At 46.1% G+C, this 23,821-nt stretch overlaps 1 protein-coding gene across 1 annotated transcript in view; it reads left to right on the forward strand.

Annotated features, from left to right (window-relative positions):
* Positions 1-23,821, forward strand: part of TOP2A (DNA topoisomerase II alpha) — a 38,873-nt gene that overhangs the window by 14,029 nt on the left and 1,023 nt on the right. The window contains exons 14-33 of the mRNA XM_053261650.1: positions 1,514-1,624; positions 1,754-1,859; positions 2,682-2,791; positions 3,910-4,002; positions 5,608-5,722; positions 6,041-6,162; positions 6,780-6,928; positions 7,593-7,824; positions 8,422-8,556; positions 8,683-8,883; positions 9,623-9,818; positions 9,995-10,086; positions 10,512-10,667; positions 10,758-10,841; positions 11,236-11,433; positions 11,621-11,729; positions 11,936-12,070; positions 12,181-12,322; positions 13,334-13,398; positions 20,733-20,956. Of these exons, the coding sequence (XP_053117625.1) occupies positions 1,514-1,624; positions 1,754-1,859; positions 2,682-2,791; positions 3,910-4,002; positions 5,608-5,722; positions 6,041-6,162; positions 6,780-6,928; positions 7,593-7,824; positions 8,422-8,556; positions 8,683-8,883; positions 9,623-9,818; positions 9,995-10,086; positions 10,512-10,667; positions 10,758-10,841; positions 11,236-11,433; positions 11,621-11,729; positions 11,936-12,070; positions 12,181-12,322; positions 13,334-13,398; positions 20,733-20,956 (2,775 nt within the window). The remainder of the gene's footprint in view (positions 1-1,513; positions 1,625-1,753; positions 1,860-2,681; positions 2,792-3,909; positions 4,003-5,607; positions 5,723-6,040; positions 6,163-6,779; positions 6,929-7,592; positions 7,825-8,421; positions 8,557-8,682; positions 8,884-9,622; positions 9,819-9,994; positions 10,087-10,511; positions 10,668-10,757; positions 10,842-11,235; positions 11,434-11,620; positions 11,730-11,935; positions 12,071-12,180; positions 12,323-13,333; positions 13,399-20,732; positions 20,957-23,821) is intronic.

Below are 23,821 nucleotides of genomic sequence, written 5' to 3' on the forward strand. Positions count from 1 at the left end.
TTTCTCACAAGGAATAGATTCCTTTCCCTTAGTGGAAGTGTGGGGTAAAAGTGTCCTGAGATAGTTCACTCCTCTCATTTATTCCACTGGTAGGGTCATGTCAAGCAATAATCTTTTGACTTACTGTGGGAGGAGGCACAACCCATTTCTGGTGCTGCTTGCTCCACAACAGCAGGATTTATTTATTTTTAATTTCTTCCTTCATCACCTCTGCAAAAGTTCAGTATTCTCTTCTTTCCCCAGATTCAGGGACAAGCACACATTCAGTTACATTTCAAATGCCTTGTGGAACATTTCTAAAACAAGGCAAAAGAGGAACATACCAGGCTCTCAAGGGAATATGTTCCACAGCTCTAGAGCCACAACTGAAAAGGCTCTGCTCCCAGTAGACGTTGATCTCCATTCTCAGAAAATGACCCTGGCACTGAAGCCTTAATGGCAAGTCTTAATGGGGGAGGTTCATATGGGAGAAGCCATATGGCAGCAGTCTGAATCTGGCTTGGAAGCAAACATGTAACCTATGCAGATGTGTTAGAACCAGGGTAATGTGTTAAAGTGAGTGTGGAAGCATTCTGTGGCAATTGAAGTTCCTGGGCTGTTTTTAAAAGTACCCCAAGTTCAGCTTGGAAGAGAGTATAGCAGTAAACAAGACAAATGGGCCATAGACTTGATCCAGAGTCACAATGGAGTACATACCTCAAATGCTGCTGTAGTTGTATGTGAACCGTGTCTAATGGTAGAGATTTATGTAGTGCATATCATGCAGTGCCGCACGCCTGTAGTTGGCAGCCTTAATTTTGAGGCAGAACTGCACTCTAATGTACTTCTGCTTATGGGACTAAGTTGTCCATATTACATCCACTCAAGCCTCTCCCTAATATAACTTTCGTGACAGAGGAATTCACTTCCCTTTGGCTGTCCAGTTAGCAGGCAAATCAGAGGAAACTGACCATGGATGGAAAATTAGCCCTAATGCTGTGGGCCTAGATAATTCCTTTTAGAAACTCCAGGGCCAGAGGTTGCTTCCCTAGAATACAAGGTAGCCATAGCTCATGAGTAAAGGGGCACAACACTTCCTCACCTCACTTGTAACAGAGGGGGAAATCCTCTCTTACCCCTTGTGGAGTAGATCAAGGCAACCATAGACCTGCTTGAATCCACTTGCCTCTTCCCTCAAATCCATCATCTCAAGCCTGTCCCAGGGGAAGTAGGAGCCCAGTGGACCATCCAGAGAAGCTGACTTCCCCCAGGAGGTAGCACGGTCATCCCACTATGGGCCAAGAGACACTTTGTGTCCCAAACCACTATACAGCACACTGGCAATCATAACTAATGTCATTATTTCATCATATGAAGCAACTTGTAGGGGAACTGGAGGGTGTCCTGGTCTAGCAGCTAGCACTACTAACTTGTCACTGGGCTCTGAACACAAGGGTGCTGAGCATTATTGGCTTCTGTCAGACATGCCCCTTTATGACCAATCAGTCACTACTTTCTTCTGAAACTATTTTAGGATCAAGATGGCTCCCACATCAAAGGCTTGTTGATTAATTTCATACACCACAACTGGCCATCTCTTCTGAGGCACCGTTTCCTGGAGGAATTCATTACCCCTATCGTCAAGGTGACCTTTTTTCTCTTCTGCATGACAACTTAAGCAATTGTGAACATTCTTTCTGAATTCCATTTGTGAAATTCTTAACTGTTTGATATTCCCAGTTTGTAATTGCTTCCCCTCGCCCCTTCACCCTAGGTTTCCAAGAACAAAGAAGAGATTCCTTTTTACAGCATTCCTGAATACGAAGAATGGAAATCTAGCAATCCTAACTACAAAACCTGGAAAATCAAGTACTACAAAGGTTTGTCTAAAGCCCTGTGTGGTAGTACCAGATGAGCCAAGTAAGAATAGTTTTGTTGCTAAAATAACATACTTATGGAATGGAACTCTTCACTAACATTACTCACTTGGAATCCTGTGAGGAATGGTTGGTGTCTGTCAGCTATTTAAGCCTTTATACTGCCTTTGATTAGGAAACAAGAAATATTATTCCATATAAGCTATGGAAGATAAAGGGAGTAGGAGAGCTCTGTCTGCATTCTGGTTGCCAGGCTGTATGTAAAACAGAAGGATTCTGTGAAATATGGTTTGGTACACTTTAAGCAACACCGAGGTCAGTTAAAAGTACTGTCAACGATGCCTTTGACATATTTCCTGTCCTGTGACTAGAAAGAGGCAGGAAAAGTGCAGACTAATTGTTCCTGAAAATTGAGTCCCACTGTTTGATATAAGTATTCTCCCTGTTGCAAATGTGTTCTGAACAGCTGAGTTAATTAGTATTATTACCAGTGCTACAGCATCCAGAGATTAGGAAGTGTTCCCACGTCCTCTGTGTACAGTGTTAGTACCCTCTTAGGTTGTGCCACTGTTTTTAATATCAGATCTGAATTGCAGATGGTACAAAAAAGAAGAGCTGTATAGTTTGTCATTTAGAGCCCACCCATACTTAATGCCAAGGTGGAACAATTCCATTTCTGTCTCTCTAGACTTGGGTTTAGTTATTTCTTTGTCCGAAAGGTCCTTTGCTGCCATATATGTTGAAACTTATAAATGCAGTGGATGATGGACAAATAGTTTAGATTTGTTGTTTGTATCTTATTGGGGCTATTGATCATCTCTGTAGGTCTGGGTACCAGTACGTCAAAGGAGGCAAAAGAGTACTTTTCAGAGATGACAAGGCACCGAATACCTTTCAAGTACTCTGGCCCTGAAGATGATGCTGCGATCACTCTGGTAGTGAAATTGTTCCTACCTTGTTTTGAGGGTGCAAAATGGTTACACACAAATCATGATATTTTAAAAATGATTAGCATGAACTTGCCCTACTGAAAAGAAAGCAAGCGAGACTGTAGAGAATCTTGTCTTCCAGTGTCGCGTAATAGTCCTTGGCTACTGACATTGCCCCAAAGAGAGAGAGAGAGAGTGTGTGTGTGTGTGTCACACACACACACACACACACACACACCTTGCTTAAGAACAATGACTTGAAAATATACAAAACAAATTTCATGAATGGAAGAAATACAGGAGAACCTCATTAAACATGGATTCACTATCCACGGTTTTGCATATCCACAGTTGTGTAATAGGCACCTGACTTCAGTATATGCAGGGAGGGGGAGGCTTAGATCCATGGGGCGGGGGTGGCTGGAAATGACCTCAGAAGTCATTTTCAGCCTCCATTCTGACATAGGGAGCCATTTTATGGCTCTTTTTTTAAAGGGAGGGGGCAAAAAATGGGTTTGTTGTTTTTTTTGGCAATTTGCAACTCCTGGGGGGCATTTATGGACCGCTGGAGACCCATGGAGCATGGTAGGCAACACACACACACTCTCTCTCTCTCTCTTCTAGGGCCTTTCTAGACTTTTTGTTTTTAAAGAAAAGAAACAGGCAATATTATGGTGATTTGGGGCCAATTTTTGACTCCTGTGGGGGGCATTCCTGGATTGCTGGGGACTTGTGGAGCACACTAGGCCACCCTCCCTCACATTTCTAGGGCCTTTTTAAAAACAGGGGGAAGGATAGTGGTTTTCAGCTGATTTTCAACTCCTGGGGGGAATTTATGTATACTGGGGACCCATAGAGCACATCCCCGCGCCCCCGCATCTTTCTACGGCCTTTTAGCCCCATTTTTAAAAGGGAAATGTAAAAATAAAATGGCAGTCTTCCTCTCCTGGAACCTAACCCCCATAATCCCATTGCACCAATCACTCAGTATTTGTGGTTTCAATATCCGCAGTAGTAGTGGAGAATGGAACCCTTGCGAATACTGAGGTCCTCCTGTATTATTCATATGTAGTGATAAATAACTAGTCTCTGAGAAATTGGCTGTTTGTTTTGCACTGCTCTAGGCCTTTAGCAAAAAGAAGATTGATGACCGAAAGGAATGGCTGACAAACTTCATGGAGGATCGAAGGCAGCGGAAACTACATGGCCTGCCAGACGTAAGTGGCCTCTAAGTGGTTTTGGGATCAGTGTGTAAGGTTCTCGTTTTTATAGGGCTGAGTTTTTCCTGTCAGGCAAACATATAAGGAGCAACGTGTGGCTCAGAAGTCAGGTGTTTGGACAGTATTACCTAAGTGGTGGTGAGGCAGAGTAGTAACTAACCACGCTAACACAGTCGGGGGTCAGCAATCTTTCCAAAGTAGTGTGCCAAGTCCTGAGCTCTGCACTGCTGCATTAGCACCACCTCTCACCACTGCTGCCTCCAGCCACGTAGCCGTGTGGTTGTGAGATGGGAACTTGAGGTAAGCCCCTTTCTGAGGCCTGCACATGCAAAGCTGGAGAGAATGATTGTAGTGGTTGCTGCTGCCTCCTGCACTACCACTCTCCATTGTTTTTGTATCTGCCGCCGATGTGCTCTAATTCTGTAATTGCAGCAGCAACAGCAACATCAAGCCTCTGCTCTGCACATCCTCCCTGCTTCTTGCTGCTGACAGGAAGCAAGAAGGGAGGACCTAGTGGAGCAGGGGTTTGATGCTGTTACTGCTGTTGGGGAGTTAGAGCACAAAGGTAAAGGCGAAATGATTTTGAATGGCACTCGCACGCTGCTAGTCCAAATTGGACTGGCAGTGTGAGTGCCACTTAGAATCATTTTGCATACTGCATCTGGCACATATGCTACAGTTTGCTGATCCTTGTGCTAAAAACAGAAAAACCCAGGCAGCAACCACCAACAAAAGAAACTACGTCTCAAGCTTGTATGCATTTATTGAGTCCAAATGTGTTTCAGCCAAAGGCCTTCCTCAAAAGTAATTCTAAAACATGCAGACATAAAACTTTGTAAAACGGGGAACAAGCCCAATAATTTTTGTGTACAAAACAGCATAAAGTAACCCATCAAAATAAACCTACTTGCATTTGTATAAATCTTACAAGAGATCTCTGATAAAAATGCTATTAAGTGGTTAGAATTACCTCTGAGGAAGGCCTTTGGCTGAAAAGTGTGGGGCTCAATACATGCTTACAGGCATTTTGAGACATGGTTTTCTCATTGGTGATCCCTGTGCTAGATAAAGCTAACTTATTGAGAGAGCTTACTGCCAGTTGCTCAGTGAAAGGACAAAGGAATACAGGCTTCTAAAAACTGATAACAGCTTAGAAAGGAAATGGGAGTGAAAGGGGAAGGTTTGATGTGTCACTGGCACAGAAATTTAACTTTTTGTTGCGATTTCTCCATATGCCCGCTCTTGCTGTGAGTTCAGATGTGCATGCTTGTTCCTTTGCACAATACCAAGTATTGAATTAGAACAAACTTTCATGTCAGTATCAAACACAAAACTTCAGTGGAGGTAGTTGACTCATCCAGCTGTGGGTCACTAGTGACTACTTTGAGTAGAGTGTGTGTGTGAAAGAATTGCTGTACACTGCCCAGAGCTTTTGTATGGATAGGGTGGTATAGAAATGCAGTAAAATAAATAAATTGGCTGGTTGTGTAAACGCAGCACAGAAGCACATTAACTATGTGCAGTCCTAATGGTAGAACAGGGTAGACTTTGCTGCAGATTGTACTATTCCTTTAATAATTTAAAGTATTTTTTCACACTTAGGATTATTTATATGGGAAGACTACAAGTTACCTGACCTACAATGATTTCATCAACAAGGAGCTTGTTCTCTTCTCAAACTCTGACAATGAGCGATCCATCCCATCCCTGGTTGATGGTAAGTTCAGTACTGCAGATCAAATCCCTGGCTAAAAGGAAGCTTCAGCTGTCCAATTTGCCCTGTGATAGGCAGTGGCAGGTCTTACCTGGAGATGGGTCAGATATCCTTCCACTTGTCTTGGTCACAGAGAGAAGGAAGTGTGGTGGTGCTAATACAGTCATTGTTTTGCCTTGCCTTACCTTTGCAAAACTAGTGTGGCTACAAATACTCTGGAACTTTGATATGTAATTGCTTTAGTTGCCTTAGTTGAGAAATGTTGGTTATGGCAGAACCCAACAGTTGACTTAAAAACCTATTTCTCACCCACACTTTCAGGATTGAAACCAGGTCAGAGGAAAGTCTTGTTTACTTGCTTCAAAAGAAATGACAAACGGGAGGTGAAGGTTGCTCAGTTGGCTGGTTCAGTGGCTGAGATGTCCTCTTACCACCACGGAGAGGTAAGAAAAAATGATGGTGGAGAGCAAAGCCAGAAATCAATGAAAAATAGCAGTGAAGCTTCCAAGCAGGTTGCGCACAACTTGAACAAATCAGCTCTATTCTAATCCAGTTGCTCAAGATGTGGTTTGCATGGTCACAGAACATATGACCTTATTTTTGCTATGGTTTTAATGGTATGCTTGAAAGTTTATAATCTGCTCCATCTTAAAGAATCTAAGTAGCTTAAAAAAAAAACTCTACATGAAAGGAAAAAACAAATCCAAAGAAAAGGCTTCCCAGCTTTCCTTGGAAGGAAGGAGTGATTATTCATCCTCTGACCAGTGCCTAGGGTCCTTCTTTTTCATCCCTAGCCACAGGGCAACTGGACAACATTTGAGGAAAGAGTCCTTTCTGGAAGGGGATAGAATAGGTGCATAGCAACTCTTGGTCTTCCATCATATGGCTGTGACCAGGCTAATACTTCCCTTGCTGATTGATTTCTTGTTACTTTGCCTGTAAATACTGCTTTGGTCACACCTACCGTGGTCCTTTTTTCTCCCCCATCTCTGGTCCCACTACTTTTGCTGTGTTCCTTTCTGGAGACGGATGTTTGTACCATTAAGTATTCTTGTTTTAGGCCTCACTGATGATGACCATTGTCAATTTGGCTCAAAATTTTGTGGGCAGCAACAACCTTAACCTGCTTCAGCCCATTGGTCAGTTTGGTACCAGGCTGCATGGTGGCAAAGACTCTGCCAGTGCTCGATACATCTTTACAATGCTCAGGTTAGTAGCAGCCAACTGTCTGGCCAGCCTTCTTGGTCTTGGATAGGTGGATGTTGTTGAAAGGGAGAACAGAAGCTTGAAATCTGTTTTTACTTTGTGTTGTCTGATTGTAGCAGGACCACTGTTGAGGACCCGCGGGAGACCGCAGTGGAATGCCCAGCTGAGCCACCTCTTTGTTCGGGGCACTCTCACCTCCTTTTTTGGCCAACTGCGCTGCCAGCGCGGCAGAATACACGGAATTTGTCTGGCCCCCTTGGCTGGATGGCATTTCGCCATCCAATGAAAACGACAAAGTCTCGCACGGCGAGATTTCTGCCTCGCGAGATCCCTTTTGGAAATCGCACAGTATGTCCCTGCTATATAAAGGCAGGCCCATGATGAGGGCTGCCCTCGAGGAGAGAGCCCAAGGAGCCAGATCCAGTGCTAGGTAAAGGTCCCTGACTTTGCTGCGAGGTAGCAGATGACAGGAGCAGCCAATACTCTGAGGCTGGACCTGACCTAATAGTCCCAAATGGCCGGACCCTCTTGGCCCCATCGCTGGGCATCACAACCACATAATGCAGGAGCGAGAGGACCCTTGAAATCTTTCTCAGTTCTGCAGTTCTCCTATTTATAGGATTCTTATCACAGACCAATTCTAAGTATAAGGCACTTTCTTTTCTAGCCCTTTGGCACGGCTGGTTTTCCCTGCAGTAGACGACAGTGTGCTGAAATTTCTGTATGATGACAATCAACGTGTGGAGCCTGAATGGTACATCCCGATAATTCCCATGGTGCTGATCAATGGAGCTGAAGGCATTGGGACTGGCTGGTCATGCAAGATTCCTAACTATGACATCCGAGAAGTGGTGAATAACATTAGGCGCATGCTGGATGGAGATGAACCACTACCAATGGTAATGGAAATGCATTGACAACTGAATCAGAAAGGGTTGAAAGTTTCTGAAAGAGAAATAACAATTGGTGTGGGTGGCGAGAGGCAGCAGCGTGGGGCAAGGTCAGAATGTTGCTTTCTGGCATGATGTATGATGCCACAATTGCCACTGAAAGAGAGACTTCTAGTGCTAAAAGCAATAGTCAGTGAATGTTCTATAACAACAAATATTTATATACCGCTTTTCAACAAACGTTTCCAAAGCGGTTTACATAGAGAAATAACAAATAAATCATCTTGCTTTAAAATAAAAAATAAAAAAATAAAAATATCTGTTTTAAATTTTTGAAACTTAAATGTAGTAGATAGTTAGAGCGAAGATCTCCTTGCTGCTGTCCATGGAGCCTGTTCCTTGTCCTCTCTTCCCTATACCATTGATCACTTCTCTCTATCACCCTCTTCCTGTTCTAGTCTGTCCAAGCCACAAAAGCTTTAGCAGAGGGATTTGGATTGGATTGTTGCATTTGGAGCCAGATCGCATTGTGCAGCTTGAAGAAACGTATGGAGTTGTGCTTATATTTTTGATTTGGTTTATTCAGTTACCATTTCCATGTTTCAGATTCCCAGTTATAAGAACTTCAAGGGGACGATAGATGCATTGGGGCAGAGTCAGTACCTTGTCAATGGAGAGCTCTCTATTCTGGATTCAACCACCATTGAAATTTCTGAGCTTCCGGTCCGGACATGGACACAGGTAAGACATGCTATAACTTCCCATTATGCTACTGGGATAGTTAGTGCTCATAAACCCCAAAACCTCTTTGTCAAAAAAAAAAGGCAAACTAGACAGGGTGGTGTATGGTATCTTGTTTTTCTCCAGGTATATAAAGAACAGGTTCTGGAGCCCATGCTGAATGGCACAGAGAAGACTCCCCCACTCATCACAGACTACAAAGAATATCACACTGACACCACAGTCAAATTCATCGTAAAGATGAGCGAGCAAAAGCTGGCGGAGGCAGAGGCAGCTGGCCTCCACAAGGTCTTCAAGCTACAGACTTCTCTTTCCTGCAACAACATGGTAAGCAAGACCCTCAAAGAGTTTCCACTGCATGGCTGTGAAAGGAGAGGCTGATTCCACCTACCACCAGGCTTTCCAGGGTATGGGCAGAATAGAGTCGTTGGGGCCCATCTCCAGAATGAAGATGCCATGAATGAAGCAGAGAGCTTAGATGGCATCTACAGAGGTGACCAAATGCAAGACTTTAGTCACAACTGCTTAGCTTTTATATTTTACAGAACTTCAAATTGAGGATTCTGAAGAAGGGAGGGAAGTTTTGTTTGATTAAAATGTTGGTTACACTGCCTTGAGATGGGATAGAAGGGTGGGCCATAATGCTTCATCAGATCTGGCAATACTAGAATGGTTCCCACTTACAATTCCAAAAAGTTCATACCATCCTAGGACTTGGCTGCCTGTGAGAACCGCCAAGATCCAAGTGGATCCCGGCAGCCCTGTAGCACTGGAGCCTGGCTCTTAGCTGAGATTAAGGGCGCAAACGATGGCACAGAGACAGGCACACGGTGCATTGTGGGATACTTAGAGGTCAGGATAATGAGTCCCAGCCTCTCTTGATCTGCATTGCTGGCATTGTGCTGTCATCCATGCTGCTTCCTGCAGTGCGGGTCATGTGGGTGCATGGCTTACGTGCAGCAGGGGCCAAAACCTATTGTTTGAGGGAAGGTAGGTTGAACTCTGACTCCCCCGCCCCCCCGGTATAGTCATGTAAATATAGCCCCTTTGGTATTCTTTGCTCCAGGTACTCTTTGACCATGTTGGCTGCTTGAAGAAATATGAGACTGCAGAAGATATTCTGCGGGAGTTCTATGAGCTCAGGCTTCGCTATTATACTTTAAGAAAAGACTGGCTCACTGGCATGCTGGGTGCAGAGTCTGCAAAGCTAAACAATCAGGCTCGCTTCATTCTAGAAAAAATAGAGGGCAAAATAGTGATTGGTAAGTATCGGCAGAGTTGTTTCTTTCTTAGTGCCAAATTGTTTGCTTCGTCTTTAGTTTGCAGGAAAAAGTAGGAGAGTTAAAACATAGGATTTGGCTTTTGAACAAACATTGTTTGTGGGCTTATTCATCTGGACTCATTCCATGTGGTGATCTTAAAATTGCTTTGCTTCTAGAGAATAAACCCAAGAAAGAATTGATCAAGGTCCTTATCCAGAGGGGTTATGATTCTGATCCAGTAAAGAAATGGAAAGAGGATCAACAGAAGGTATTGTAGTCCTTTGCCACTTCTTCCAATCAATTAAGCAGCTTTTGACTCCCAAGTTGTTGCTTGAGTTGTCTCACAACCCAGGTTTCCCTGTTCAAAGAATACACTGCAAGGCATGCCTGAAATTTCATGGAACTTTCCCTTGTGTGGCTGAAGGGAGACTCAGTCAGAAAGCAGGAACTTCAGGGGACCAGACTTAGTCAACCTCCCTGCCAGCATTACTTGTGTGGGCCTGGGGGTTGGTGAGTTGGCAGGATTGCGTGAGGATGCATCCAGAGTCCCTGGTAATGAAACAAGGGAGTTCCAAAGGCAACAGAAAAGAAAGAGGCCATTTTTTAAAGGCTGGAAGAGTGGGTGATGTGGCAAATACTGAGCAGCCTTAACAGCTGTTAATAAATGATCCACTTTCTCTACTTCTGCCCCAGAGCAACGATGAAGACACGAGTGAAGAAGGGGATAGCGATAAGGAAAATGAATCTGCTGGCGCTCCAGGGCCAGATTTTAACTACCTTCTGAACATGCCTCTCTGGTATCTAACAAAGGAGAAGAAAGATGAGCTGTGTAAGCAACGGGATGACAAAGTAAGTAGATGGCCCATTCTAGACAAGAACTTGAAAGACTTGCTGAGGACTTGAGTGTGTACTTAACAGTTTCCTGTTGGTCCTTGTTAGGAAACTGAGCTGGAAAACCTGAAGCGGAAGAGTCCTGATGATCTATGGAAAGAAGACCTTGCTGCCCTTGTTGTGGGTCTTGACGTAAGTGACTCTTTGGGAAAGACTCTGGAGTCTCTAATCAGTTTGAGGTTGTATTGATTACTCATAGCAAGAACATTTCTATGGGGTTGGGGAGCTGTATGTATGTGTGCATGGGCACACTAAAGTTCAGAGCAGGCCCTGTAGTCCCAGAGGATTTGAAGCTCTGGGAGTAGGAGGATGGAGAGAGCTGATTGGAGCCAAGAACTGTTAGTATGTTCTAAAGCAGAAACCTCTGAAGGAAAGGAAGTGGCAGGCAAAGAACTACTGGTGATTCTTATTTCTGGAGTGTCACAGGTTGGGATCCCCTGCCCTAGATATCATTTTCTTAGCTGTGGCACCAAGTGCTGTATATTGTTGGTTCTTTAGCTCACTTTTAGTCTGCCATCCTTTCCAGAACCTAGAAGACAAGGAGAAACAGGAGGAGATGGCAGGGGTTGGAGGCCAGCCCATGAAAAGGAAAGGAGGAAAGACTAAAGTGAAGAAGATGCAGCTGCAGGAAATCATGCCCTCTCCTCATGGCAGAAGAGTCATCCCCCGAGTGACTGAGGAGATGAAAGTGGAGGCAGAGAAGAAATTAAAAAAGAAAATCAAGGTAAAGCAAAAATTGTTAATCTCTGATGGAGTGTATGTGTGTGTATGTATATATGTATTTTTAATGTACATGTTTAATTTTTAATGGGGGGGGGGCTTCTTTGCTTTTGCTTTTGCTTTTTTTTTAATGTTCCTTGCCCTGTCAAATATTCCAGTGACCAGATTTTTCCACCTTTGCTTACCTATAGACTGAGAAACCTGAGTGTGATGGGAATCAAGAAGGAGGTTCTCCAGGATCTGATAAGGAACCAAAAAATCTTAAACAAAGACTGGCCAAGAAATTTAAGCCTGAACCAGGTAAAATCAGTCCACCCATGTCCTTAATTTCTTGGGTAGTTTTGTCATAGTACTAGTATCATAGCTTTAGTTCCTTCAAAATAGTGACGTGTCCTGAATATTCATACGAAGCAATAGATGCAAGAAGACAGAATCCATACCTTCACCAGGGCGTGCATGCACTTAGAATTTAGCAAACTAATCAGTGTGTCACTTTGTTTTTTTAGCTACCAAGAAACAATCCAAGTTGCCATTCACCGCAGTAAAAAAGGGGGCGAAAAATCCTTGGTCTGACTCTGAATCAGAAGGAGATAATGTGGAGGTTGAGCCTCGTGCAAAGATGCCACGTCGTCAAGCAGTAGGTAGGTTTGTGAAGGCTTGAAAAGGAGCATGAGTGTTTGTGGGAAACTCATAAAAATAATTGACTGTCTTCACTGGTAGCATACTTCTAAACTTTTTCCCCCTCTTTCAGCAAAAGCAAAGTATGTGTTGGATTCTGATTCAGACTTCAGTGACATGGATGAGAAACCGCAGGCTCAGGAGGAAATGGCTGAGGATGCTGTTTCTGAAGAAATTGCCGAGGTTCCTGCTGCAAAGCTGAAGGCTGTTTCTAAGTGAGTGTCTGAAGTATGCAAACATAAGCAACTCTGTTGGACTCTTGCAAACATATTTTAACAGGTACAACAAACAATACTTCTGAGGACTAACCAGAATTTAGACTCTTATATGAGCTTCTGAGTTGCATGGATTTTTTCACAAGTTGTATGGTTTTAAAAGGGGGTGGGGCGGGGAAGAAAACACTTTTTCCCACTGAGGCCTTGTGTTGCTCTATCATTATCATGCCTTTACTGCGGAAATGGTTTTCATTTACAGTGCAACCTGATGAGTTCTGTGCAGCACAAAAGCCTGTATACTACTTTAAAAAAAATTTTGGTTAGCCCTTAAAGGTGTTTTTTATTGCCTTTTGTAGGGAAATGCACGAATTGCAATTCGGATTACATCCCTGGCCCCTTCAAAATGAAGAAGAGCAGTTGCATACCTGCTGCTTGCTGCCACTTTCCTGAATTGGCAGTGCTCCTCTCAACTACCTGTGTGTGCCAGTGGCAATCTCCCCCAGCTGCCCTCACACGAAGGGCACACACATGGCCTCCATGCATTAGTGACAGCCATTTGTGTCGTCAGCATGGTTGCTGACTACACAAGTGTGCATGCATGTGTGTCGGTGTCGCACAAGGGCAGCTGGGGGAGAGTGCTGCTGGTGGGCAGGGGTAGTTGGGAGAAGCGCCGCCGATTCAGGAAGTGGTGGCGAGTGGAGGAGCAGCAGGTATATGCCTGCTGTCCTCCGTTTTTTACAGAGGCCAGGGATGTGTTGCAAATCGCAATTTGTGGATTTTACTCAGCCTCATGTTGTTCAGTTATCCTAGTCTCCTATGTGGATATCACCATTCACCATGGAAAAAGCCATTCTTTTTATCTACATATTTCACAAAGACTCCATGTTCAACCACATTATTACAGAGAATGGGTTTTTTTAAATATCCTATGGAGTGTTTTGCATAGATTATAAAGCAAAGCACACTAGTATGTGGGGGGAAAGGTTTCAGGGTATTGTTTCTGTGTTCTAGGAAAGCAAAGGAACAGAACGCTAAAGGACATGGCAAAGTGCCAGAGATGCAGAGAACTGTTTCTGGTAAGTATGGCCAACATGCTTAACCATCCATTTAGTTTGCCAAAATCAGGATGTATATCCACCCCACTGTCTTCCTCTGACTTGCTTAAACACAATCAGAAGCTGCCCTGCATTGAAATACTTTGTGCTGTGAAACTGCTCATGGCAAGATCATAGTATGTCTGCATGAAAGGGGTTGGATCAGGGTTATCCATAAGGCTCTCTGTGGCAGTTCCCCCACCCCACTTGTATTTTATAGGATTTCCTGCAAACTGCCACCTCTCTGCATTTTCTGTGTCCTACTTCCCATTTGCATTATGGGAGGGGAGAATAGTGTATTATTCTCGGCTGGTGTAGGAGGTCACCCAAGCTTGGGATTACATCCCCCCCACATGCTCCAAAAGGCAGGAAGTAGTCATACTTGAAGATCCTTAACCCAGTGCATGTGGGCGGATCTCCTCAGTTCTACTTCCTGCCTTTGCTCCAGAAGGCTCGCATTACAGCTCGCAGGCTTTGGCCTAGTTAACTAGGCCTCTTCTTTTCTTCTGCTTATATTCCTATTGTTTTTGACTATTTCCAATCTATTCTTCACCTGGTATTCTACTACTATTAGTTCTCTCTAGTTACTAAAGAAAATAATAATAATAATAATTTTAAATTTTTTTTTTTAAAAAAAAAATCATATCTGTTCTTCTACTGTCCTTTCTGTTATTCGTTACCTCTCCTCACCTCTTGCCGACCTTTTGGCCGATGTCCGCTAAAAAGACCTTCGGACTCCTGGCTATTAGGGAGAGATCCGCCCATCAGCGCCTGTTCCCGCCAAAAACTCGGGACTGCGCAAATCCTGTAAGGAAAATGGCAGATGTATCAGATGACCTTGCTGGCGCCTGTAGGCCACAGCGGTCCTCTCTGTTGCCAGATACCGGTGAGGAGACTGGGCGCAATCCATGCCACCAGCAATCCACCGAAGCAGGACGCAGGTGGCGGCACCAGAATCGGAGGCTTCCTGACAAGGAGGCCCCGTTGGTGGCCAGATACCAGTGAGGAGACTGGGCGCAATCCATGCCACCAGCAATCCACCGAAGCAGGACGCAGGTGGCGGCACCAGAATCGGAGGCTTCCTGACAAGGAGGCCCCGTTGGTGGCCAGATACCGGTGAGGAGACTGGGCGCAATTCATGCCACCAGCAATCCACCGTAGCAGGACACAAGTGGCAGCACCAGAATTGGAGGCTTCCCTACAAGGAGGCCCCGTTGGTGAGAGAGCTTTCACCCGGCAGCACGAGCAAGGTAAGCCTGTGATGTTTGGCCTCCCCCCCCCCCCCAACTCCTTTCCCTAGCAGTTGGGCATGCAGGAGGAGGACTGCCTCAGCGAGTATTGCGGCCACGCTGAAAGGAACGTCAGCAGGAGTGGCCGCCCCAGAGCCTGTCGGAATCAGACGGGGAAGACGTGCAGGATGATGAGGCAGGCGGTGCTGAGCCCGTGGATGGGGCGTCGGAGCACCCAGAAGGCCATGAACAGCTCCCCCCGGTAAGATCGGGACTTGCTCGGGGGGGGAGGAGGTGAGTGCAGATGCCCCCTATGTGGCCCCTCCCTCAGGGCCTACTCCTACAGGGAATGTGGGGGTTCCCCCTGATGCTGCCACTGCAAAGGGCTGGATTCAGGAGGCCGTTCAGGTCTCACTGGCAGCGGCGCTTAAAGCGCGGAAGCCTGCAAGGCAGGCTGTGATCCATGTGTCACCCTCAGACTCTCAGGAGGAGATGGTGCCCGCTAAGCAGCCCAGGGTGGCTATACGCCAGGACTCTGTGCCCTTGCGTAGAGGGAGGTCTTCAGATGAGTCTGGAGAGGACTCCCCAGATCTATTGTGACCCAGGGTCAGTGGGTCAGAGACATTGCTGGGCAACCCAGACAAGGGGCCCTCCTCCTCGGAAGAGGGGGAGATGATTGAGGACTCTGCTGCAAACTTACACAGTCAGAGGCTCTCTCTTATGGTGGATTTTCAGCCACTAATTAACCAGGCTATTGCTGCGCTTGATCTGTAGCCAGTTACAGAGGAACAGATCTCTCCTGTGTCCAAGGGCTCCTTGGTGCTGCCTAAGGCTAAGGTACCGCAGATTAAATCAGTGATACCTGAGGGCTTTACTAAGACCATCAAGGAGGAATGGGCAGCTATTGCGACTCCCAAAGCGTATGTTGACATTGGCTAGCAAATTGTACAACTTTGAGGAGGAGACTCTGGACTTGCTGAAGGTGCCACTTACGGTTGCTCACTTCGGGGCCCTACTTAGTAGCACAGTGGTACCTAAGGATGGGGACTCCTCTTCTAAGGAGCCAGAAAACAGAAAAGCAAAATCTGCACTGCGCAGGGCCCACGAGGCTTGAGCAGTGGCCATCAGAGCTGACACCACTGTGTCCTTGGTGTCTAGAGCATCGGTCTTGTGGGTTGGCGAGTTACCCAATGACCCTCCCACTAATCAGTCTAAGATGTGGCATAAGCTACTTCGTCTGCAGAGGGCGGCTGCCTTTTCAGCGGATGCTACTCTGGACAGTGTTCAGTTCTCGGCACGTGCGGTCAGTGCAGGTGTCCTGGCAAGACGCAACATATGGCTAAAATTTTGGAAGTTGATAATACGTCTAGGGCTAAATTAGCTGCTGTTCCCTATGCTGGGGGGAAAGCTAATTGGGAATGAGGCCCTGAAAGAGGTCCTCATTGAAACTAAGGATAACCGCAGGGCTCTGCCATCAGCTCCTAGGAAGAAGGACAAGAGTTTTAATCATAGACCGATGCAAACCTTCAGGGCGTTTAGACCTGAGTTTGTCAGAGGGAGCCTTTTAGGCCTTTTTGATCGCAGTGGAACAGATCCAGAGGCCAAGGCAGGCAAGGGTGCACTCAGCAGAACCATCAGTCTCTCGGAAACCAGCAGCGGGGCCCCCAAGCAGCAGTTCTGACTCCCACTCAGGCAAAGTGGGGGTCTGCCATTTGGACTGTTTTGGAAAGAATCCATCGACAGGTGGGTTCTTTCCATTAGCCTACACGGGTACGAAGTGGAGCTGGCCAGCCCCCCAGGAAACAGATTCCTCCTTACCCCTAGATCTGGGAAGCCGGAAAAGCACAAGGGGTTGTCCATGGCCATTCAGTATCTGGTGGCTATAGGGGCCATAGAGGAGGTCCCACCTCTTCAGAGAGGCAAGGGCATCTATTCTGTGATTTTACGGTGCCAAAAAAGGACGGATCGGCCAGGGCAGTTCTCAACCTACGCCCAGTCAACCGTTTTGTGATAAAAAGGAGGTTCAGGATGGAAACCCTTTGTACCATCTCAGAGGCATTGCAGATGGGGGACTACATGACTTCAATAGATCTCCAGGAGGCGTATTTACACATCCCCATTCATCCATGCAGTCGACATATACTCCACTTCTGCTACATGGGGAGGCATTATCAGTACAGAGCCCTTCCTTTTGGTCTCTCATCAGCCACCCGAGTTTTTATGAAGGTTCTAGTCTGCTAGTGGCCACTTTATGCACTGAGGGGGTCCACCTGTATTGTTACCTCGACAACTTGCTCAAGAAGGGGCAGTTCAGTCGGCTCTGTCCAGAACAATGTCTGTGTTACGTGCGCATGGGTTTCTGATAAATGTGGGCAAGAGTCACCTGATGCCCACACAGAGCCTTCGTCATTTGGGCATGGTAATGGACACCTCAGTAGGCAAACTGTTTCTGCCACAGGATCGGATGGAGGTCTTAACGTCACTGGCTCGTGTGATTGCTTCGAGACTGTGGGCCAGCCTTCTCAATCTAGCAAGTTTGTTGGGTCTCATGGTGGCGGCTATGGACTCGGTGCCTTGGGCGAGGTTTTCATCTACGCCAGTTACAGTGGGGTTTCCTCCTTTACCAGCACAGGATTGCCCTCAAACGTGACAAGAACATTTCTCTCTGGGTGTCTCTTCGCGAGTCGATTCGTTGGACGGCCCGGGGAACCTAGACAAGGGCAAGCTGTTCATAGAACCCGAGAGAGTGATGGTCACGACGGACACCAGTCTATCGGGCTGGGGGGCTCACTGTTGGAACAGTTCTGCCCAGGGGCTTTGGTCGGTGGAAGAGTTGCTCCATAGCATAAACTGGCTCGAGCTGTGGGCTGTCTTTCTGGCCCTAAGAGCCTTCACGCCCTTGGTGAAGGGAAGGAATATCTTAATGTGTACAGAACAACTTAATATCCATTCTGGACCATCATGTAAACAGAATTTCCAATGTTCGGGCAGATTGGCTAAGACGGCAGGAGATCCAGCCGGCAGAATGGGGCCTGCACCCTCAAGTATTTAGGTGGCTGACAGAGCAGCTGGGGTGTCCCCAGATAGACTTGTTTGCATATCCTCAGAATGCCAAGATTCAGAGGTTTTACTCACGTTGCCCGATGTTGGGGGCAGAAGAGACGGATACGCTATTGGTGCCATGGCGTCCGTGTCTGCTGAATGCATTTCCTCCAGTGCCGCTGCTCTCCCGTTGCCTCAGGAAGCTGCGGGGTTTCCGGGCATCCCTGATATTGATTGCGTCTTTTTGGCCCAGAGGGCCTTGGTTTTCTGAGATCGTCGACTTGACCGTAGGTCATCCACTCAGTTTGCCAGACCATCCAGTTCTGCTGTGTCAAGGTCCGATTTACCATCCTTGCATCTAGAAAGTGTTCAGCCAACAAGATTTACCAATCGACTTGGCGTAGTTTTCTGCGCTGGACAGCAAAGCTCTCCCTGCAGCTGGACAAGTGCAGGTCGAGGGGATTACTAGGTTTTTCTTCAGGATGGCCTTGCGCTTGGTTTGAAACCCAACACGCTTAAACACCAGGCGGCGTGCTTGATCCAGATGTTGTTTCCTCATCAGCGTTTGTTCAGGCGTGGCACCCTCTTCTACGCAAGTTCTTGAGGGGGGCAGCTTTGTTGTCTCCTCTGGTCTGCCATCGTTTTCCGTCATGGGATTTGCATATTGTGTTGTGGGGTCTGCAGTTTCCGCCATTTGAACCACTTTGATCTGTATCATTGCAGATGCTGTCCTGGAAGGTGGCCTTTTTAGTAGCTGTAACATCAGCCAGGAGGGTTTCTGAATTGCAGGCTCTGTCAGTTCAGAGTAATTTGTGTAATTTCTCTAAGGACTCTGTGAGACTTATCCCGGTTCCTTCGTTTATCCCTAAGGTAAAGTCTCAGTTTAATTGTGAGGCGGTCATTTAATTGCCTTCTTTTTGTCCGGATGCTCGTCACCCTGCAGAGAAGGAGTGCAACCGGACGCAGGCTTTTCGTAAGTCAGATGCTCTTTTTGTGGCCTTTAAGGCTTCTAAGATGGGATGCAAGGTCTCTTCAGCCATTATTGCTCGATGGGTTCATTCATGCATTACGATGTTGTATGAAGCCCAGAAACTTTCGGTGCCTGGTCAGATTACGGCGCACTCAACTACATCGGCAGCCACTTCCACTGTGTTATCTTCACCGGTGTCCCATGAAGAGATTTGCAAGGCGGCTACTTGGTCGTTGCCTTTTACATTTTCAAGGCATTACAAGTTGGATGAACATGAAGCTGCCAGAGCAGCATTTGGTCGGAGGGTCCTGCAACAGGTCCTTCCGGGTCAGTAGCTCCAGCTTGGGTATTTTCCCTCCCGTGGTTGGTGCTGTGGTATGTCCCAAGCTTGGGTGACCTCCTACACCAGCCGAGAAAGGTACATTGGTACTCACCGTGAAGGTGTCTTCTGGCTGGTGTAGAAGAGGTCACCCAAGGCCCGCCCGGGTTGTGTTAGGCTGGAGCTGATGATCTGGTTGTAGGGGGACAGTTTTTCTGTCTTTCTCCGCATTATTGTTTGTATATTGTTGTATATTCTCTGTTGTGTTCTGTGGTTTTCATTCCGTAGCTTGAGCTGTTTTAAGCACTGAGGAGATCCGCCCACATGCACTGGGTTAAGGATCTTCAAGTATGACTACTTCCTGCCTTTTGGAGCATGTGGGGGGGATGTAATCCCAAGCTTGGGTGACCTCTTCTACACCAGCCAGAAGACACCTTCACGGTGAGTACCAATGTACCTTTCTCCAACTAGTGTGAGAAGAACTTGCAGAGCAAATCTCTTGAATTTTTAAATACTCCCCTCAAAAAAAGAAAACAACTTGAATATGAAAGAACATGAGCTTCTGTCTTCTGCTTCTTTGGAGTTGATGCTGCCAATTCATTATAGTCCTGGATTTCTACATGATCTCCTATGAGTAGCAGTTGTCGTCATTCTAATGAAGCCATTAAAAAAAATAAAAGAACTGACAGCGTAGTACTTTTTAGGTCTGTGGTAGCACGTTGCAAGTTGGGTAAACAAAGGTTGATGCAAAGGGTCCAGTGATTAAGCCTAGAGTGTGTTTTGTTACATTGGCAGTTGTACTTGCTACACTGGAAAGAAGCAGAAAAAGAACCCAAGGATTGGCATTCCTAGTTCAAATCATTATGAGGGCTGCTTTTATATTTTTATTTACTTCAGGGGGGGGGCCACATTGCTATATTAACCACAGGAAATCAGTTTTTTTCACTGCCCCTTCCTGTACTGCTGATCATCTAATTTTAATAGCTGCACTTTAATCTAGCTGGCCGCTGCTTCTTTCCAATATTGTGTTCAAATGATTCTCTGAGATTTTTTTTTTTTTAATTTGAATAGGTTTTGTATCTTAGTGTATTGAAATACTTTAATATACAGGAGTAGCTTGATATTTGTGGAGGTTCCGTTCCACGGTACAACCACAGATATGGAAACCACAAATATCAAGGCATTGTGGCAATGGGGAATGGGTGGTCAAGTTCCCGGTTGGGAGGAAACATCTATAAAACATTGATTTTCGCAGGGGTTGTGGTGCAGGGGTTAGGTGCCTACCATACTTAGCTGCTCCCCCTGAGTCACTCTGTGCCTCAGAATGCCCCTAAATTGGCCGAGAATTGCTGGGTTTTTTCCTTTTTTAAAGAAAAGGAGCCATTTTGAGACTCTGAAAGAAAATGATGGCTGGAAATAACCTCCTCCGGTCATTTCCAACCACCCCTGATCTGTGGATATGCGACGTCGACGCCTCTCCCCCACCCCACCGAGGTTGGGTGTCTTATTACCTGACTGTAGATATGCGAACCTGCGGATAAAGAGGGGTGTGTGTGTGTGTGTGTGTGTAACTGTAAACAAACATGGGCTTGAACATTTTCACCCATTTTCTGTTAACCCATTATTCTTTGGGTGCTTCATCACATATGGTTGCTACTCTTTGTATGATTACAGGTTTCTCTGAACCCTTCTCTTGGTTAAAATGAGACAAAGGGACTGATGGCTGCAAAGACCTAACTGATTCTTTTATTCTTAGACAATCAGCCTTCCATTATGGATGCTTTTTTAAAGAAAAGGACAGTGACAAAATCCAGCAAAGCAGCCGGACATAAGAGTTCAGATTCCAGTACAGAGGGAGCAGCCTCCAAAAAGCCTGTGCCTCCCAAGACTAAGCAGCCTGCCAAAAGGAAGCCTTCCTCCACTTCTCAGGATTCTGATTCTGACTTTGGCCCGTCGGCTAAAAAATCAACAGCACTTAAGGTTTGCTTGTGCCTCATGTTCTCCCCAGTCACTCCCAGTGTTATGAGTTGGGAAGTAATTCTAAAGGTTTCTTTGGCTATTCTACCCCACCGTGCCCACGACATTTTATCATGCACACTTTGGGGCAGTGTAATGATTGCACCCATCGTGGGAATTCCTGGGTAAAACTGGGTGCCTGAGTATATGGGGGTCTAGACTAATTTGAGTCTAGTCTCAAACTAGTTCACATCATAGGCAAAGTCCTAAAACACTCTGCATGGAAATCAACCTGTTTTTTAAAAAATAAAGTGTGGGGAGGAGACCTGGCTTCGGGCATGTGATGGTGTCACAATGTCCTAAGGTAGAGGTTTCCAACCTTTAAAAAAAAGTGTACCCCTTCTGTTGCAAACCTTCCGCTCAAGTGCCCCCCCCATACATATCTATATATCACTGGCTGACATCCAGACTATGTTACTCATGAGCAGGGCTGCAGAAATCCACTAGTCTGACGAGTGAAAAATTATGCTTGATGAGTCAAAAATTCCTGATGGGCAATGTAACAACATAGCTTGATGTGTAGAATATTTTGTCTGGCTGATAAACTGAGCCAACATTTCTTCACCCTGCTCATGAATACTCCCATTGAAATGAATATGACAAGTAAACTTCTATGTTATTAATTCTCCTGGGTGTGCCTTGGAATGTGCGTCCTGGCACCCAGCTGATTGGCTGGGCGGCAGAGGCACCTGATTCGCTGAGGCGCACCCAGAAAGATTGGTGGCCGTGGTGGCGGCAGGCCCAGCCCGGCCGCAGAGGCAAGGCCCAGGAGGAGGGAAAGAAAGGGAGGCCAGAAGTGATGATGGGGAGGAGAGGCAGCTGGGCCCGGCACGGGCCAGCTGTGGTTAGGAAGCAGAGACTGGGGCAGAAGGTGGAGGGGGAGAGGTAATCATCAGCCCCAAAGAGTGCACAGATGCTCTGTGTGGGGTCGACTAGTAAGTATCCTATTAATTTTATGAGCTAATATGTCAGCGATGCAATACACATAACTCCTCAACTCTCATCAAAAAGACCCTTTATTGCACAAAAATGAAAAGTTGATATACAGAAATAAAACATTTCGGTGTAACACACCATCCTCAGTTAAGCAAACAAATGAGCTCAGGTGACAACCTCCTCCATTCCTCAGCTGTAAAATTCCTTTGACATAACACTCTGTTCCATGACCGGCAGAGAGATAATAAGCAGGTGTGGGAGGAATAATCTGATTATTCTCTGAGGCTAATAAACCTTATGGCATCAGCCAGTGCTTCCCGAGCATAAATGCCACTAATTTTAGTAAGACTGCTTATGAGTACAGGTATCCCTCGTTATTCGCGGGGGTTCTTTTCCAGCCTTCAACTGCAGATAACAAAGCTGCAAATAATGAGACCTTGAATCTGTCGGAATTACAGGTGGGCGGTTAGGTTCTGGAGCTCCAGAAAATGGTGGGAAAATCACAGAAAAAAAGAGGGGAGAAGCAGAAATATGTATGGAGCACAGCACTGCACCTTGGCCACCTCGGCTCTCCCACTTTTCCAGGTGCCCCAGCAGTGGTCCTCGATTCATCCAGTAGTGCAAAACTGCAGTTTCCCTACCCCACAGTTGAAGTCCAATACTTAGCACAACCCCTGGCCAAAGAGGCAGGACAGAATTCAATTCGCATCAAGTAAACTCACCAGGGAAGTTTCTTCACTGCTGGAGCTGACAGCACTCAATCACCCCACCCCACCCCCGCCCCAAGTCTCTGGCCTTCAGCAGCAAAAATCAAGTATAAAAAGCAGTGGGATTTCCTTACTGCTTCATGTACGGCAACCCCCTCCACCCTCCCCTGCCCAACTGAGTGCTCACCACAGACACCTCCAAGCGTGGTTGGGGCATACACACAAATGACCTCTATTTTAGCAGCCATTGGACTCCACAGAGTGTCATAGGCACACCCATTTCTAGAACTGCTGGTCATCAGCAGACTCTGAGATGTGCCAGTCACCACACTCGCATGGATACTGGCTTTGCTTTTCCTGATGGTGCATGCAACGGAAGTCACGCTATTCCCACAAGCCAACAAGTCTAGCAGTTTCACCATCTCGCTCAAGGGCAACACTTTGCAAGATCTTTTACAAGTTTATTTAACAAGTTTATATACTGCCCAAAACTTGCGTCTCTGGGTGGTTTACAATAAAACTGTCAGCATGTCGCTGCACTGTCTCCAATGTGTTTTAACATCTACATGAAACTGCTGGGAGAGATCATCAGGAGGTTTGGTGCAGGGTGTCTTCAATATGCTGATGACACCCAAATCTATTTCTCCATATCAGTTTTATCAGGTAATGACAACTTCTCTAAATGCCTGCCGGGAGGTGATAATGGGTTGGATGAGGGATAACTGACATTTAATTCAAATAAGACAGGGGTGCTGTAGGGGGTCAAAACGTGAGAGATGGTTTAGGTCTGCCTGTTCTGGATGGGGTTATACTTCCCCAGAAAGAACAAGTATGTAGCTTGAGAGTGCTCCTGGATCCAAAACTCTGGTTTCTCAGGTTGAGGCAGTGGCCAGGAGCATTTTTTATCAGCTTTGACTGATATCCCAGCTATGCTCATTTCTGGAGGGAAATGACCTTAGAACAGTGGCATATTCTGGTAACCTCCAGGCTCGTAATGTACTCTATACGTGGCTGCCTTTGTACATAGTCTGGAAACTACAGCGGGTGCAGAATATGGCAGCCAAACTGGTCTCTGGGATAACCCAAAGATACCACATAATATCAGTCTTGAAAGAACTGCACTGGTTGCCGATAGGTTTCCGAGCAAAATACAAAGTTCTGGTTATTAAGAAGCCCTGGACAGCTT

The sequence above is a fragment of the Hemicordylus capensis genome, chromosome 6 (assembly GCF_027244095.1).
Source record: "Hemicordylus capensis ecotype Gifberg chromosome 6, rHemCap1.1.pri, whole genome shotgun sequence".
NCBI lineage: Eukaryota > Metazoa > Chordata > Lepidosauria > Squamata > Cordylidae > Hemicordylus > Hemicordylus capensis.